Genomic DNA, 16,080 nt, shown 5'->3' on the forward strand with positions numbered 1-16,080 from the left:
AGCCCGCAGTCTGGGAGAAAGGTTGGAGTTGAAGCTATAAATGAATGTGTGAGTTGTCAATACACGGATGGTACTGAAAGCTCTGGGAGTGACTAAGGTCACCAAAGGAGTAAATATAGGCAGAAAAGAGAGGAGACCCAAGGACTCGGGGTAAAAGCCTCTGATTACGGTGAGCGGCATGTGCAGTAAATACATAATCTGTTTCATTCTTCCATGTGTAATGAGAATATTGATTTTTAAATCTCCATCTGTTTTTCAGCTTCTAAATTCATTATTAGTGAATTCAATAGTGATAAAAAAATTTTTAATTTAATTAATTTATTTATTTTGAGAGAAAGCACAAGTCAGGGAGGGTCAGAGAGAAAGGGAGAGAGAATCCCAAGGCAGGCTCTTCCCTGACAGCAGAGAGCCTGACATGGGGCTCAAACCACAAACCGTGAGATCATGACCTGGGCCGAAGTCGGACGTTTAACCAACTGAGCCACCCAGTTGCCCAGTGATAAAATATTTTTAAAGTTTTGAGAAACCTAAAATAATGACAAATTTTCTCTTTATGTTTACCTCAGAATAGTGAAAGTTCAGAGACAAAGTTTAAGAAGCAAGTTAATTTTGGGGCGCCTGGGTGGCTTAGTCAGTTAAGCGTCCGACTTTCGCTCAGGTCATGATCTCGCGGTTCGTGGGTTCGAGCCCCGCATCGGGCTCTGTGCTGACTGCCAGCTCAGAGCCTGGAGCCTGTTTCAGTCTGTGACTCCCTCTCTCTCTGACCCTCCCCTGCTCAAGCTGTCTCTCTCTCTCTCTCTCCTAGAAATAAATAAAACATTAAAAAAAGTTAAAAAAAAAAAAAAGATTTAAAAAAAAGAAGCAAGTTAATTTTGAAATGAAAGGAAGAAAAGCATAACACAAGATGGTAATATTTACCTGCAAGGATTAGTAGTAAAAACTGAAAATGGTACTCTTTGTCTGAATTCGTCAGTGATGCTTTCAGCAAGTGGTGGCCTATAAAAACAATTTATGTGGTACAGAATATATTTTCAAATTTGACAAAATACTTTTAACTGTTAGAAGAATCTAAACACAACTTACCTTGGTAAAATGGAACCAAATCCAGGATCCTCTGGACCAGGAACAAACACAAAACGACTACTGTAGCAAAATTCAATATAATTCATTAAAAAAAATTATTGCAATACTATCCAGTAGTCTAAAGACAAATTACTACCTTGAACTAAATGATACATTTTTAATATTTTTTAAATTCCACGCATTTTAATAAATGAACTACTAAAAGTCTCCAGGCTACCACTGTCCAGCAGATCTTTTTACAGTGATGGAAATGTCTTTATCTGTACTATCCAGTTATTGAGTACTTGAACTGTGACTAGTGTTTAAATTATATTTAACCTAAAAAAATTGTTTTAGTATTTATTTATTTTTGAGAGGGAGACAGAGCATCAGTGGGGGACGGGCAGAGAGAGAGGGAGACACAGAATCTGAAGCAGCCTCTAGGCCCTGAGCTGTCAGCACAGAGCCCAAAGTGGGGCTCCAACCCACAAACCAAGAGATCATGACCTGAGCCGAAGTCAGACCTTAACCGACTGAGCCACTCAGGCGCCCCTATTAAACTTTAACTTTTTGAAAGAGAGAGAGAAGGAGGGAGGGTGCTCGTGTGAGCTTGAGAAGAAAGGGGTGGGGGTAGAGGGAAAAAAAATGTTAAGCAAGCTCCACCACCAGCACAGAGCCCCAGGGCTCAGTCTCACAATGGTGAGATCATGACCTCAGCCGAAATCAAGAGTCTGGACACAAGAGTCTGGACACTGGCTGAGCCACCCAAGCACCTCTAAATAATTTAACTTTAAATTTTGGGGCGGCTGGGTGGCTCAGTCGGTTAAGTGTCCGACTTTGGCTAGGGTCATGATCTCGCAGTTTGTGGGTTTGAGCTCCTTGTCAAGCTCTGTGCTAACAGCTCAGAGCCGGGAGCCTGCTTCAGATTCTATGTCTCCCTCTCTCTCTGCCCCTCCCCTGCTCAAGCTCTGTCTCTCTCTGTCTCTCAATAATAAATAAACGTTAAAAAATTTTTTTAATTTAAAGAGACACACGTGGCTAGTGACTATCCTATTGGAAAGCATAGCTCTAAAAAAGTACTGTCACCAAGATATTAAAAATATAGTTGAAAGTATCACTCTTCCTTTTCAATATTTTTCACTATAAATCTCTAGCACAGTATAACATACATTATCATGATGTCAGGATAATTTTATCTTAGCATACTAATTTTCTCAAATTTTAATTCCGTTCATTTTTTTTTTAATTTCTTTTTTTAATTTATTTCTAGGAGAGAGAGTGAGAGAGAGAGAGAGACAGCGTGAGCAGCGGAGGGTCAGAGAGAGAGGAAGATACAGACTCTGAAACAGGCTCCAGGCTCTGAGCTGGCAGTCAGCACAGAGCCCGACGCGGGGCTCGAACCCACGAACCGCGAGATCATGACCTGAGCGAAAGTCGGACGCTTAACTGACTAAGCCATCCACGCGCCCCTTAATTCCGTTCATTTAATAATCATGGATATCAAACAGAATTCATCTCTTGTTTTTCTAAAAAAAAGTTTAAAAATATAGCAGTAGAAATCATTACCTTTGGTGGATATTTGGATATTCACATATTATGTCTGCCAAAGTTTTTAAGGAATCTAAAATTTTAAAGGGACATTAAATTTCACTTGCATGTAATGCACATAAAAGTCAAATTATATTTGATTAGATATAAGTCTATCTTTTAAATAAAATTAAAATATTATAGATCATTTCTTATCAATTTCATTTATATAAATGTAGAAACATCTATTCAATAGACCTTCAATACCTTTCAAAGCTTGAACTTGATTTTTTCCATATGGTGCAGATGAAAAATTACCACACAGAATAAAGCAGGTTGGAGGTGCTGGTGAATAACCTAAAAATAAGAAAATAAGATGAATATCACTTTTCTAGTCTAGAAATCAGATTAAAAACCCTTTAGCCATGAGGTTTTTCTTTCATTTATTTTGTTTCCTAAATAAACTTTAGGCCCAACATGGGGCTTGAATTTATGACCCTGAGGATCAAGAGTCACATGCTTCACTGAGCCTGCCAGGAGCCCCTAACCATGAGTTTTTAATAACTTACTAGTTTAATAATAATTTATTTTAATAGCCATTACTTTTAAATAATAGTAACAATACTGCCCATTTATTGAACCCTTACTATATGCCAGTCCCTGTAATAGATTGATTCTCATAACATCCCTATAAACTGAGAGAGAGATTAAGTAACCTGCCCAAGGTATCAAGCTGCAATTTAAACCCAGTTCTGGGGCACCTGAGTGGCTCAGTCAGTTGAGCATATGATTTCTTGGTTTCAGCTCAGGTCATGATCACCAGGTTCATGAGATCCAGCCCTGACATGGGCTCTGCCCTGACAGCGTAGAGCCTGCTAAGCATTCTCTCTCCCTACCATCCTCAAAATAAATAAATAAACATTTTAAAAAATAAATAAATAAACCCAGTTCTGTCAGACTCCAACCCCAAGCTCTTGTCCATTCTTACTTATCCATGCTATACTTAGGACTAATTCTTATTTCTCATAAATACACGCATGCACACACAGTTATTTTTCAAATGTAAAAATTTAAGTTTTTAAGATGGACTCATTGAAAATATCTCACTGCTGAATCAACATTTACAAGAAAATGGACTACTCAAAAAGATACATTTTTAACAATTTAGTTTTTAGGACATGACCCCTCATACAAGTTTAAAAGGGTAGAAAAGAATGGCACCCACCAGAAAACATGGTGTGAAGTTTTGCCAACACTTCTCCTTGGTCTAACCAAACGTCAGATACAAACACAAACATAGCATCTTTATTCTCTTCTTCTAGTTGTTTTAGTTTTGCAGAAGTCTTCACAGATGTATTAGAAGGTCCTCCAAAAAAATTAACATTTCCATAGTATGCCCTAGGTAATTATGACATAATTATTAGTTGCTATTGTATATTCTGTTGGAGATGCTTTCCTTTCTCTTTTTTTTTCTTAAAGATTTTATTTTTAAGTAATCTCTATACCCAACATGGAGCTCAAACCCACAACCCAAGATCAAGAGCCAAACGCTCCAGACAGAGCCAGCCAGGCACCCCATGTTGGAGATGTTTTTCTAATAATTTTACTAATTTAGTTTCCTTCTACCTGAGGTTATTTTCCCATCAGTGTAAATAGTACCATGAAAATGTATTATTTGTAGCACTTAAAATGCAAACAAGTTTATTTAAATGTCCTAAAATAAGAAAGAAATATAGAAGCAGTGAATAAATACTTAATTGGCTGTTTCTGTGTCTTTTAAAACTGACTAAAGCAAGCATTAAAATAAATTGTAGCTTCTTATGTAATTGAAAGTAGGAGGAATGGGAATTTGATTTAAACAATATCTAGTGCCCAAAATAAGTACTAACCATTTAACCAAAGAATTCCACATTTAGAAATTTGTTCTGAGGTCTATAAAGACTCACCTACATGGCAGAATTATGAAAATCTGGAGGTTAGAAAGCAACCTATGTGTCCATTATTAACGTCAAAAAAAAAAGATATAAACATGTGTAAGTCATGCATAAAAAGAAACACTCTCCTTGGGTGGATGGATGGAGGGATGGATATATTATGTGGTTCCTAAGTAAATTATGTACATATATAAACATATCTCACATTATAATCCTAAATCCTTAAAAAAAAAAAAACCTCATATTGGGAGATTCTATTTTCTTTATTTTACAAAAGAGAAAGAAATGAGGTTCAGGAGGGTTAAGTGATTTGTCTGCTGCTCGTCCCAGTTAACAGGTGCAAGTGCTCAGTTTGTCCAAGAACCAGGATCGGAGTTTCGTGCGCTACTCTGCACTGCCCCCTATCGTCTCCACCCTCTGGCAGGCTCTGCGTGAGGCTGAAACAGAATGGTTACTGCTCATGGCCAGCTTTCTTGATTATACCTCTCATTCCAAAACAGTAATTTTGAAGCCTATATGAAAAAGAAATGTCAAAAACAACAGCAATTTTGCTTTAAATATATCCCAAAGAAAAGCTACCATGTTGTAAAAAGCCACAAACTGGCACTTAAGGCATTCACTTAAAAGTGAGCTGGTTTGATGAGGGCTGTGTCCTCATTTGCATGACCAGCACTTTCCCATAGATTACTTCAACAGGAAGAGAAGCAGCCCTGACAGTAACTCCCAGCCAGCAAATGTGGCCTGTGGACCTTGATTTTATACAGGTATACTAGGACTAAAATCTTAATTCGTATGCTTCTTGAAATCTCTATTACTGTAGACAGAATCTCAAGATTAGAAGATTTAATTCCCCCAGAGGTAGCAAACTCAAATGCTCACAGGCTTCAGGAAGGGAATAGTAAATAACAAAGCAGCGACCAGCTGAGGCCTCCTAGATATGAGCTAGGGTGCACCGACATACCCTGCCCAAAGAAGGCGATCACTGCAGTAGAGTGGTAGCTGGGGGAGAATTCAGAACCATGTTGCCAGATCTGGTTGTTCAAGAGGAAACAGAAATCTAGACTTTTATGAGAAATCTCTTAATTTTTAAACAATGAAACAAAATGTGTTTTAATACCTCAAAGGGGAAAAAAAGAAAGAACGCTCTTTAGACTACATTCAACCCACAGGCCACCAGCTACAACTTTTACACCATCATTTAGCCTCTGCTCAAAAACCAGAGTGATGGGCACCTGGGTGGCTTGGTCATTAAGCGTCCGGATTCAGCTCAGGTCATGATCTCACAGCTCATGAGTTCGAACCCCACGTCAGGCTCTGTGCTGACAGCTCAGAGCCTGGAGCCAGCTTTGGATGCTGTGTCTCCCTTTCTCTCTGCCACATTCCCCTGCTCACACTCTGTCCCTCTCTCCTTCAAAAATAAACATTAAAAATTAAAAAAATTTTTAAAAACCCTGATGACAGGGAACTCTCTCGTCTCACAGAAGGTCCCTTGGGGATAGCTCTAACATTATGATGCTTTTGTTTACATTAAAGAGCTTTTTAATCTGCCTCTTGTAACTTTTAATCATTAATAGAAAAATGAGGCTTTATATTAAGTGTTTTCCTATCTCTTATCTCAGTTGAACTTCTAATCAACCCCATAGATAAGCTAGGCAGGAAGACTGGAAATCTTTCCCATGAAAGCCAAGGTAGGGAGATGCGAATAATCAATATGTTAGTTTTCTGATTCACATACAGCCCAGTCTTCCAGCTCTAACTTTCTATTACTCTTGCATTCTGACACAAAGCCTGAATAACTGAAATATGATACACACTCTTACAGTCACTACAGCCAGTATTACAAAATTTCTGTAGGGCTTTAGCCAAACATTTTATACCTAGTAGTACTAGAGGGTTCAGTGGGTGGAAATCCGAAGGCATTGACATGAAACACCTGATCTTCAAACCAACCTGAGAAAAGATAAGTAACAAATCACTTTCATTTGTCCATTTCTCCTTGTTTGAAAGGAAGGAAGCACTGAACACAAAGCAGTAACGCCAAGTTACTGTCTCATCTTCTTTCAACTAACTACAGAGGTTGCCAGTCCCACTGAGCTACATAACAGCTTCAGATCCAAAGGCAATCTCAGTTCTCTATTTTAAAAAAAGTCAGGAAATAGAAACAGATTCAGAAGTAAAACTTTTCACTTTTTAATATCACAATACATGTTAGAGTACAGAGACATAAGGTACAGAGATTGGGAAATGTTTCATTTTATGACTCTATGTAAAATGTTTTGTGTTTTTTTGTCAATTTTGCTAGGATGTAATTCACACATCATTACATTTCACCCTTTAAAGTATAGCATTCAGTGATTTTTAGTATATTCACAAGTTGTACAACCATCACCACTAATTTCAGAATATTTTTATCACCCCAAAAAGAAACCCCAGGCCCATCACCAGTCTCAGTTAATGTTGTCAAAAGTATGCTTTTATAAACAATGTTCTCCCAAATTATATCATGTTACTACATTTTAGCCAATGTAGAAATGGTTTTATTATAGAATGATGAGGAGGACAGCAAAAAAGTATACTGACTTACCTTCTGCTAAGACAAAGCATGACTCTGTGTATAAACCACTGTGGAACTGGTATACAACGGTTGAGAAAAATAATTCTATTTCTATGCTTGAGGTGGTGATAAAGTCAACATACATTCTGGGCCCAAAGGACTTCTAACTAATAAATTCAAAGACTGCATATCTGAAACTGTGAATAGATCATAGCTTAAAAATTTTTAGGTTTAAATTTTGCCATGTCTGATTCTAAGATGTAGCTTGGTAATAATGACTGTTCAGATCATTCTTAGCATGTTATAAACTTCCTCACTGATTTGCTTGGATTCTCCAAATAAGGGAGAATTAATGTTTCGTTTTGTTTTGTTTTTTATCTCTGGCTAGGATAATGTCTGGATTCCTGCATCATCACCATATGTAAGATACAATAGAAAACCAAGTACATTAACTTGAGAATGATATGTAATCAATCAATATCCCCAACTCATATAACATAGTTTAAAAAAAATTTAAGAATAAAGGATATAGCTTTACTAAGATCCAGTTGTACTGTTCCCGTAGGATCTTCCAGAAAAAATTTTCCCTAAAAAAGTTAAAAGAAATATGTCCACATTTATGTAATAATGGATACTCTGACAAAATAATTAAAATACTGACAACTTTGACAACAGAATATAGTAAAGTACAGTGGATTTTTCAAAACTAGCAATTCCTGGTCCAGGCCTTTCCATTTGCTAGTCTGGTAGCCTCAGATTAGTCACTTAATGAAGACTGAGACTCCTCACAGGTACGTGGGGAATGATCTCTGCAGATCAAGAGGGATGCTTGGTGGCGGCCATATGGGCCTCACCAGGTGCCTATACCTAAGAGAGTCAACAGTGTCCTTCTCTGAGGGAGTAGGATGTGGTCTGCAACCTTGGTTGTTCAGAAACTCAGTACTCTCAGTTCAAGCACAGGTCACACTAATTTCAGGCTATGCAAACTGGTGGCCTGTCGAAGATACTCCTTCCTGATGTCTACTCAGGAAACCAAATGCAGATGCAAAGGCTACTTGGTAACTGAGGCAGGAGCCTTCAGTGAAGACTACATCCCTGTACCTTCTGCATAAATGCTATACGGAACTGACATTTCATCAGTCTAAAGGCTGAAACAGTATGATGGTTATTAAGTTTAACTTACCTCTTTTAACTGGGTTATCATTCCAAGAACAATCACGTCTCCAATTTTGGTTGTACTGCCCAATAGGGTTTCTACTGTTTTAAGCTTAAAATGAGACAAAATAAATTCTTAAAGGCTGAAAATTCGTCCTTTGAAGAAACTACTCTTTATAAATAAGTGAACTTTGGGGCGCCTGGGTGGCTCAGTTGGTTGAGCATCTGACTTTGGCTCAGGTCACGATCTCGCAGTTCAAGGGTTCGAGCCCTGCATCGGGCTCTGTGCTGGCAGCTAGCTTGGAGCCTGGAGCCTGCTTCAGAGTCTGTGTCTCCCTCTCTCTCTGACACTTCCCTGCTCACGCTGTCTCTCTCTCTCTCAAAAATAAATAAAACATTAAAAAAAAATAAGTGAACTGTGGGTGCGCATTTCAGTATTTATACCTACTTTAGAGTAGAAAATCAAATAAAACTCAAAATATAATTTATCCTATAAAAAGCTAAAATACCAACTCAGGCTCTTGGCAATGAAATTTCATCCCATATCACAGGAGGTTCCACCTTATCCAGTTTTGCTTTTCATAATTTCAGTTGCCCTCTGTCAACCGTGATCTGGAAGCAGATGGTCAATAGTAGTCTAAAGCTATGTCAAGTTTACATCCTTCCCATCTCATTATGTAGCCATTTTATCATCTCACATCATCGTAAAGTGAGTATAGTACAGCAAGATATTTTGACAGAGACACCGCATTCACATAACCTTTATTATAGTATATTGCTATAATTGTTTTATTTTATTATTGTTGCTGTTAATCTCTTATTGTGCCTAATTTATAAATTAAGCTTTATCATGGGTATGTATGTAGAGGAATAAACATAGGATATAGAGGTTTTGGTGCTATCTGTGCTTTAAAGCATCACTGGAACATACCCCCTTGGATAAAGAGGGACTACTATATTCTGAATAATGATAAGTACATTCACCTTTAAAATACAGAAAATAATATACATTTTATTTATTTATTTGGTCAATATATCTTACAAATTAGTGAGCTATTTAAAAAGTTATACCAGCATTTCAAAGGGCTGTCATTATTATTTACATTCTCAATCTGACCACTATATTTTTATCATTAAGTTAAAGGTAGTAACAATTGGAGCACCATTTAAAAACCCTTTCTGATGCTTTACTAGACATAATCCTACTTATATGTTAATACACCCATATATAATTTATAAACACAGTTTTTGTCTTGTTTGCAAAGATTAAACCACATTTTTTGTATTTTATACAACTTAACTTTTAAATTTATTATCTCTTAGAGATCATTCTATTTAACTCTGTATAGATGTTTCATTCTTTTTAATGGATATAGATATCTACAGTTTATATACTATAATTTATGTCACCAAATTACTATTAAAGGACATGTTGCTCAGTTTTCTGATAGTAAAAACAGTGCTTAATGTTTCTTGCACCTCTCTTGGCCTAGTGCATGGGTATGCCTGTTGGACATACTTCTACAAATTCCAGAAAGAGAATTGCTGAATGAAACAGTGTATAATTTTTCATTTTTATAGGAATTACCAAGTGAAGCTTCTTTCATCTGTAAAATATGTTCTTTGTTACAAATAATGCCTGTTTACTATTCAAAAAATTTAAAAATATAGAAAAGGAAGAAACAGTCATATATAATCAACCCATATATAATTAACCCATAATAATCACTACTAACATTTGTTTTTTCATTGTTTTTTAATGTTTACTTATTTTTGAGAGAGAGAGAGACAGAGAGAGAGAGACAGAGCATGAGTGGGGGAGGGCGAAGAAGACATAGAATCAGAAATAGGCTCCCGGCTCTGAGCTGTCAGCACAGAGCCTGATGTGGGGCTCAAACTTGGAATGGCAAGATCATGACTGGAGCTGAAGTCGGACATTCAACTGACTGAGCCACCCAAGCGCCCCTGTTTGTTTGTTTTTTAAAATTTTTTTAATCTTTATTATTTTTGAGAGAGAGACTGAGTGTGAGCGAGGGAGGGGCAGAGAGAGAGAGGGAGACACAGAATCTGAAGCAGGCTCCGGGCTCTGAGCTGTCAGCACAGAGCCCAACGCGGGGCTCAAACTCATGAACTGTGAGATCATGACCTGAGCCAAAGTCAGACGTTTTATTTCTCTCTCTCAGAAAGAAATAAAACATTAAAAAATAATAAAAGTCAAAAGCAGAAACTGTCAAACACTATAAGTGTTTTCTCCCTAGGGTGCTACCATCAAACATTATTTGCGCATTATGCAGTATTACTGTTTTAGTGTCTATCAGCCTACTCATCATCATGACTTCTGATCTGTCATGGCAGAGAATGTGATGAACCTTATAGAGGCTGGGCCTCTTCACAATCTATAAGGAACCTCAGAGAAATGGCAGGGCCTAGCAGTAGCAAAGGACTGTCCCCCGGCAGGGCTCTGTGTGCTGAGAGAATAAAGCCACAGACGGGCGACAGTGACTAGGTGTGTTGCTGGAACAAGTGAACGAAGGGCACGGGAGTACAAGAGTGGAAGGAGCACGTGTGACAGAAAACATTCTCCCTCCCCCCTCTTCCTCAGGCCCCAGCAGCCCTGTGGCCTGTTTGTGCTATCTCATTTATCCTATAAACGGTATTTCCTTAGTGCCTTAAGTAAATTTTTTACTCCAACAGACAGAGCACATTTCAGATGCGTTAAGTGTGGGGTGGTCACTACAGAGATGGGCTGGACAGGGACCAGGATTTTGGAGTTTGAGTGAGAGCAGGAAGGGTAATGTTGAGAGTTGGTTAGAAACCCAGTGTCATATCCAGCAAATGGACCAGAGGAACTAGGGACCTGCGCTGGTGGCCAGAGACTGTCTGGGGGCTACCATAGTCTCAGGGCCTGCCCTCCCCGCTGCTTTTTTTTTTTAAGGAGGCTTCACGCCCAGTGCAGAGCTCAATGCAGGCCTTGAACTCATGACCCTGAGATCAAGACCTGAGCTGAGATCAAGAGTCAAGCACTTAACCAACCAAGCCAGCTAGGTGTCCCAGGGCCTGTCCAAAAGAAGGAAGTGGTACCTTCTAGTAGAGATTTGCAGGACCCAGGACACGGAGGCTGGTCTTTCTCAACAGTGAGAATGCACAGGTCAATGAGCCGACTAAACTTAAGTTACCAATGAGCCATTCTCATTTAAATTTCAATAAGTAAGAATTAAGCAACAAATATTTAACTTGTACACTTACACCCCTTAGATAACTAACCTGGAATTTGCTTCCGGTTTCATCAGGATGAGAACCTATTACTGGAGGAGTAAATAATTCATGTCTGTGGGTCCTCTATAAAACAGAAAGAGTCACATGAATTACTGAATCAGACATTTTAAACGAAAATTCATTAAAATAGTACTCTGTCAAAACCCTGTCCTTAAACTAATGTTACTATTGCCTATTCTCGGCAAATTTGAAAGCCCACATATTTTAATATACAAATACCTAGAAATGTAATTTTGAAAATAAGAAAATTATTTCAAAGAAGTTTTTTTTACAGAAAAAGCTCTATTGTATAGCTGCCAACACTACACTCTGGGATGAGGATATGAACACAATAAACCACATGTTATCCTGAAAGCACAGGGGTTTGTGAGAAAGAAAAGGGCCACCATACAACAAGAGACCCCAGGCAAAAGGGGGCATTTAATCCGATCCTAAGTGATAAATAAGACTTTGCTGGTAAGAAATCAAATGAGGCTGAGATGAGACATTTCAGGCAGAGGAAGGGATATGTCACAAGAAAGACAAGAGTAAAGGAGTATTTGAGAAGTGATGCAAAGTTGAGGATAGTTGGCTTCTGAGGTACACAAAGCAGAATGTCAGACAAGCCAGGTGATTAGCCAGAGCCTCTATTTAGGGAACCATGTCCCCTGCCCCACTGTGGTCCATGTGGTTTAGGCGAGGCTGGTGGCTCTTCCCCCTTCTGTAAATAGGCCCAGTGAAAAAGTACCCCATCTCTTGGCCAGTGAATGGTCCAGGCTCAAACTAAGAGCCACTAAGAGTCCTTTGCTACAACTACCAGAAAAAAGGAACTCTCTTTCCAAGTGCTGCTAAGGCTACAAGGGGCCTCTGTCATCTCATAGGGAGAATGTGTTTGAAAGTAAAATCAATTTTTATAAAATTGCTAAGAGATGGAAACAGCTGGATGCCTCAAGACGTGGGAAATCCTGGATCCAGCCATGCTTAAAACTGGTGGACCTCTAGACCTCACCACAAGCCAATAAACGTCTCTTTCTGTTTTAGTCGGTTAGAGTTTCTGTAACTTCCAATTGAAGAGCCCTGACAATACTGACTTTATATGCTAAGCCTGGAAGTATATCTGATAGGCGATGGAAAACAAAGATATTGAAGTAGGATAATAGTAACATCAGATTTGCTTTCAGAAGCTAACGTAATAAAAGTGTGAACGGACTAAAATGCAACCCTTTTATTTCACAGGTAAGAAAAAATGAGGCTCAGAAGGGTTAAGTGACACACTCAAAATAATATGATTGGCTTTAAAATCTAATTTTTAGAAAGAAAGAAAAAAGAAATGTGGTATTTCCTTGAGCATCTTCTCTATGAAAAGCATTGTGCCAAGCAAGCATGGCAGACAAAATACACAAGGAGTGTCTGATAATGGGAATAAGCACCCTGAACACAAGGCAGGTCCAACTCCAGTAAATAAGGTAGAAGACAGACCAACATGGTCAGTCTTTAAAGTAGGATGCTTTAAAGTAGGAAGAGACTGCATCCGACTCATCAAGAAGAGTTTCAGGGGCGCCTGGGTGGCTTAGTCGGTTAAGCGTCCGACTTTCGCTTGGGTCATGATCTCGCGGTTCGTGGGTTCGAGCCCCGCGTCGGGCTCTCTGCTGACTGCCAGCTCAGAGCCTGGAGCCTGTTTCAGCCTGTGACTCCCTCTCTCTCTGACCCTCCCCTGCTCACGCTGTCTCTCTCTCTCCTAAAAATAAATAAAACATTAAAAAAAAAAAATTTTTTTTTAAAAAAGAAGAGTTTCAGAAAAGAGGAGGAATTTGAGAAGGTTAGGAGGGTTTCAATAGCAGAGAAAAGACGGAAGAGCAGTCCAGAGAGTGAACAGTATAAGCAAAGTTACAGAAGAAGGAGAAGAAAGAAGAATTATGTGTTTCATTTTTGGCTCCAGCACGGTATGATTAGAGGAAAAGTAGAGATTTGGGCCAAAAAGGTGTGGTGGAAGATCTCAAACACTAAGTAAAATTTGTATTTAATTCAAAAGGCAGCAACCTCCTTGAAAGACTTCTGTGCAAAATCATGACGATACCAGAGCTACACATCAAGGAAGACTGATCTGGCAACATTATGTAGATGGAAGCAGGAGAGGACAGGCATCCTCAGGGCTCGCTCTCTTCATCCTTTTGCAGAGCTTACTCGCGCTGACCATCCTGTCCTTAAAACCTTCTTAAGCTTCTGCTGTATACCACTACCCTGGCCCCCCAATTCTCCTCTCTTCCCTTCTCTCCCCACTGGCTTCTCTCCTTCTCATAGGGTCTCACCCATCCCTGCAGTTCCTCCTCTGGGCAGCTGTCCCCTAAATCTGTCTGCCTACATCTCTTTCTTGAGCAATATATGTACTTTTCACCTGATTTCCTGCTGGCAACCTTAATTCAAAAATGTGTAAAACAGTACCGGCTGTTTTAATCTGAGTCATCTTCCCCATTCTCTTTTTCTTATTTGTTACCATATTAGTCTACTGTCCTACTCTCTCAGACTCAAAACCTTAATCATCTTTGAGTCTTTACTCTCTGCCTTCCCCTTCACATCCACTCTGTCATCGTGAATGATGGCTTCCGCTGCTCCAGTGCGGTCCCCCTGTCTGTGCTCAGAGCCTGGAGCCTGCTTCGGATTCTGTGTCTTCCACTCTGCCTCTCCCCCACTCACGCTGTCTGTCTGTCTGTCTGTCTCTCTCTCTCTCTCTCAAAAATAAATAAACATTAAAAATTTTTTTTTAAAAATCAAAGCCCTGATTTGATTTTTTTAAAAATCAGCCCAAGGCCCTGATTTTCCCAATGAATACATTCTGTTTATATCTCTTTTACAGCACATAAAATTCTACTTTATATCTTGTTTGTGCAAACATCTTTAACTTCATAGACTGTAAACTGCGAGAAGCTAGTACAGTGTAGAAGGCAAAAGCCGGGTTCCAGAGTCAGATAAACTGGATTCAAATCCTGTCTGTACTTAACTTTATATGATCTTTGGTCAACTTCCTAAATTTATCTAGGTCTCAGTTTCTTCATCTGTAAAATGAGGATAATAGCTTTTATACGTACACTGATGTTGTCATGATTAAATGAGGTGAGTAATGTCTGTAACGTGCTGAACAGTGCTCAGCATGTTAAAAGCAGGTAATGAATGTTAGCTGCTATTTTTATCATCACAATTGTTAATTGCTGACTATATCCTCCATCCGGTCTCAAACACAGGCCAATAACAGTCTATCAAATGACAAACTTTGGGTCACAAAATTTCATCCTTTAATTAACTCTGAATCTTACCTAAACTTAAGGAGTCTCGTTTTCTACCCTCAGCTTACCTGGTGCAAAATGGTATATCGTTCACGAAACAACTCTGCTTTATCTCTTGCTGTTCCAAATACATTTGGTGCAGGGTGGTTGGTCATTAATAGACTAGAAAAAAAAGGAATGCCTATTTATAACTATCACAGTACATACACAAAGGTAGGCTAAAAATGGATCATGGGCTGTACACCTTTTGCAAGAAATGTCTATGTGAAATTAGCTTAAAATCAGAGCGCCTGAGTGGCTCAGTCGGTTAAGCAGCCAACTTCGGTTCAGGTCATGATCTCATGGTTCGTGGTTTCGAGCCCTGTGTCGAGCTCTGTGCTGACAGCTAGCTCAAAGCCTGGAGCCTATCTTCGGATTCTGTGACTCCCTCTCTCTCTGACCCTCCCCTGCTCACGCTGTCTCTATCTCTCTCTCAAAATAAATAAAATATTAAAAAAAATTTTTTTAATGAAATTAGCTTAAAATCAATAGATGATATACTTACGGAAGAAATTTTTTTCTTTCTGAACTGTACACAAAGCGTGGAATATCAAATGCTCCTATGATATTGAAAATATGTTCCCTGAAAAACATCCCACAAAAACACAGATCTGATTTACTAAGACATAACAATTCTAGGTGAGCATAAAAACTTGCATTATAATCTTATGGCATACAAATGTACTTTCCACAGGTCATACACACATTTTTTTTAAGTTTATTTATTTTGAGAGAGAGCGAGAGAGTAGAGGAGGAGCAGAGAGAGGTAGAGAGAGAATCCCAAGCAGACTCCACTGTCAGCACAGAGCCCAACAGGGGACTTGATCCCACGAACTATGAGATCATGACCCAAGCCGACACCAAGGGTTGGAAGCTCAACCAACTGAGTCACCCAGGCGCCCCACAATTTCTTATAGTGTCATAATATGGGGGTAAAATTTTCTTCTCAGATACAAGAAAGTGTTGCCAATATCTCCAGAAAAAAAAAAAAATCAGGCTAACTTTTTTTTAATTTTGAGAGAGAGAGCACACACGAGTGGAGGAAGGATACAGAGGAAGAGAGAGAGAGAATCTTAAGCAGGCTCCAAGCTCAGTGCAGAGCCCCATGCAGGGCTCAATCCCACGACCCTGGGACCATGACCTGAGCCAAAATCAAGAGTCAGAATGCTCAACTGACTGAGCCAACCAGGTGCCCCTAATCAAGTTAACTTCTAATTAAGAATGTCATCTGTTGACAAGGAACATGTATGTATAATAGTTATGCCTTAAAAGA

The 16,080-nt window shown here is 39.0% G+C and overlaps 1 protein-coding gene across 3 annotated transcripts in view; it reads right to left on the bottom strand.

Moving 5' to 3' along the window:
* POLE2 (DNA polymerase epsilon 2, accessory subunit) overlaps window positions 1-16,080 on the bottom strand; it is a 31,714-nt gene that overhangs the window by 8,650 nt on the left and 6,984 nt on the right. Inside the window, exons 4-15 of one of the 3 annotated variants that reach the window (XM_039217324.1) lie at window positions 15,313-15,390; window positions 14,837-14,930; window positions 11,497-11,571; window positions 8,261-8,344; window positions 7,608-7,664; window positions 7,108-7,156; window positions 6,401-6,473; window positions 3,815-3,987; window positions 2,857-2,946; window positions 2,629-2,683; window positions 1,084-1,140; window positions 919-996 (exon numbers count right to left, since the gene is read on the bottom strand). In XM_039217324.1, the coding sequence (XP_039073255.1) occupies window positions 919-996; window positions 1,084-1,140; window positions 2,629-2,683; window positions 2,857-2,946; window positions 3,815-3,987; window positions 6,401-6,473; window positions 7,108-7,156; window positions 7,608-7,664; window positions 8,261-8,344; window positions 11,497-11,571; window positions 14,837-14,930; window positions 15,313-15,390 (963 nt within the window). Of the gene's footprint in view, window positions 1-918; window positions 997-1,083; window positions 1,144-2,628; window positions 2,684-2,856; window positions 2,947-3,814; window positions 3,988-6,400; window positions 6,474-7,107; window positions 7,157-7,607; window positions 7,665-8,260; window positions 8,345-11,496; window positions 11,572-14,836; window positions 14,931-15,312; window positions 15,391-16,080 lie in introns of all 3 variants that reach the window. The other 2 variants (XM_039217323.1, XM_039217325.1) reach the window with 2 other exon arrangements.

This window comes from Hyaena hyaena, unplaced genomic scaffold (assembly GCF_003009895.1).
Source record: "Hyaena hyaena isolate Hyena2069 unplaced genomic scaffold, ASM300989v1 scaffold_683, whole genome shotgun sequence".
Classification (NCBI taxonomy): Eukaryota; Metazoa; Chordata; class Mammalia; order Carnivora; family Hyaenidae; genus Hyaena; species Hyaena hyaena.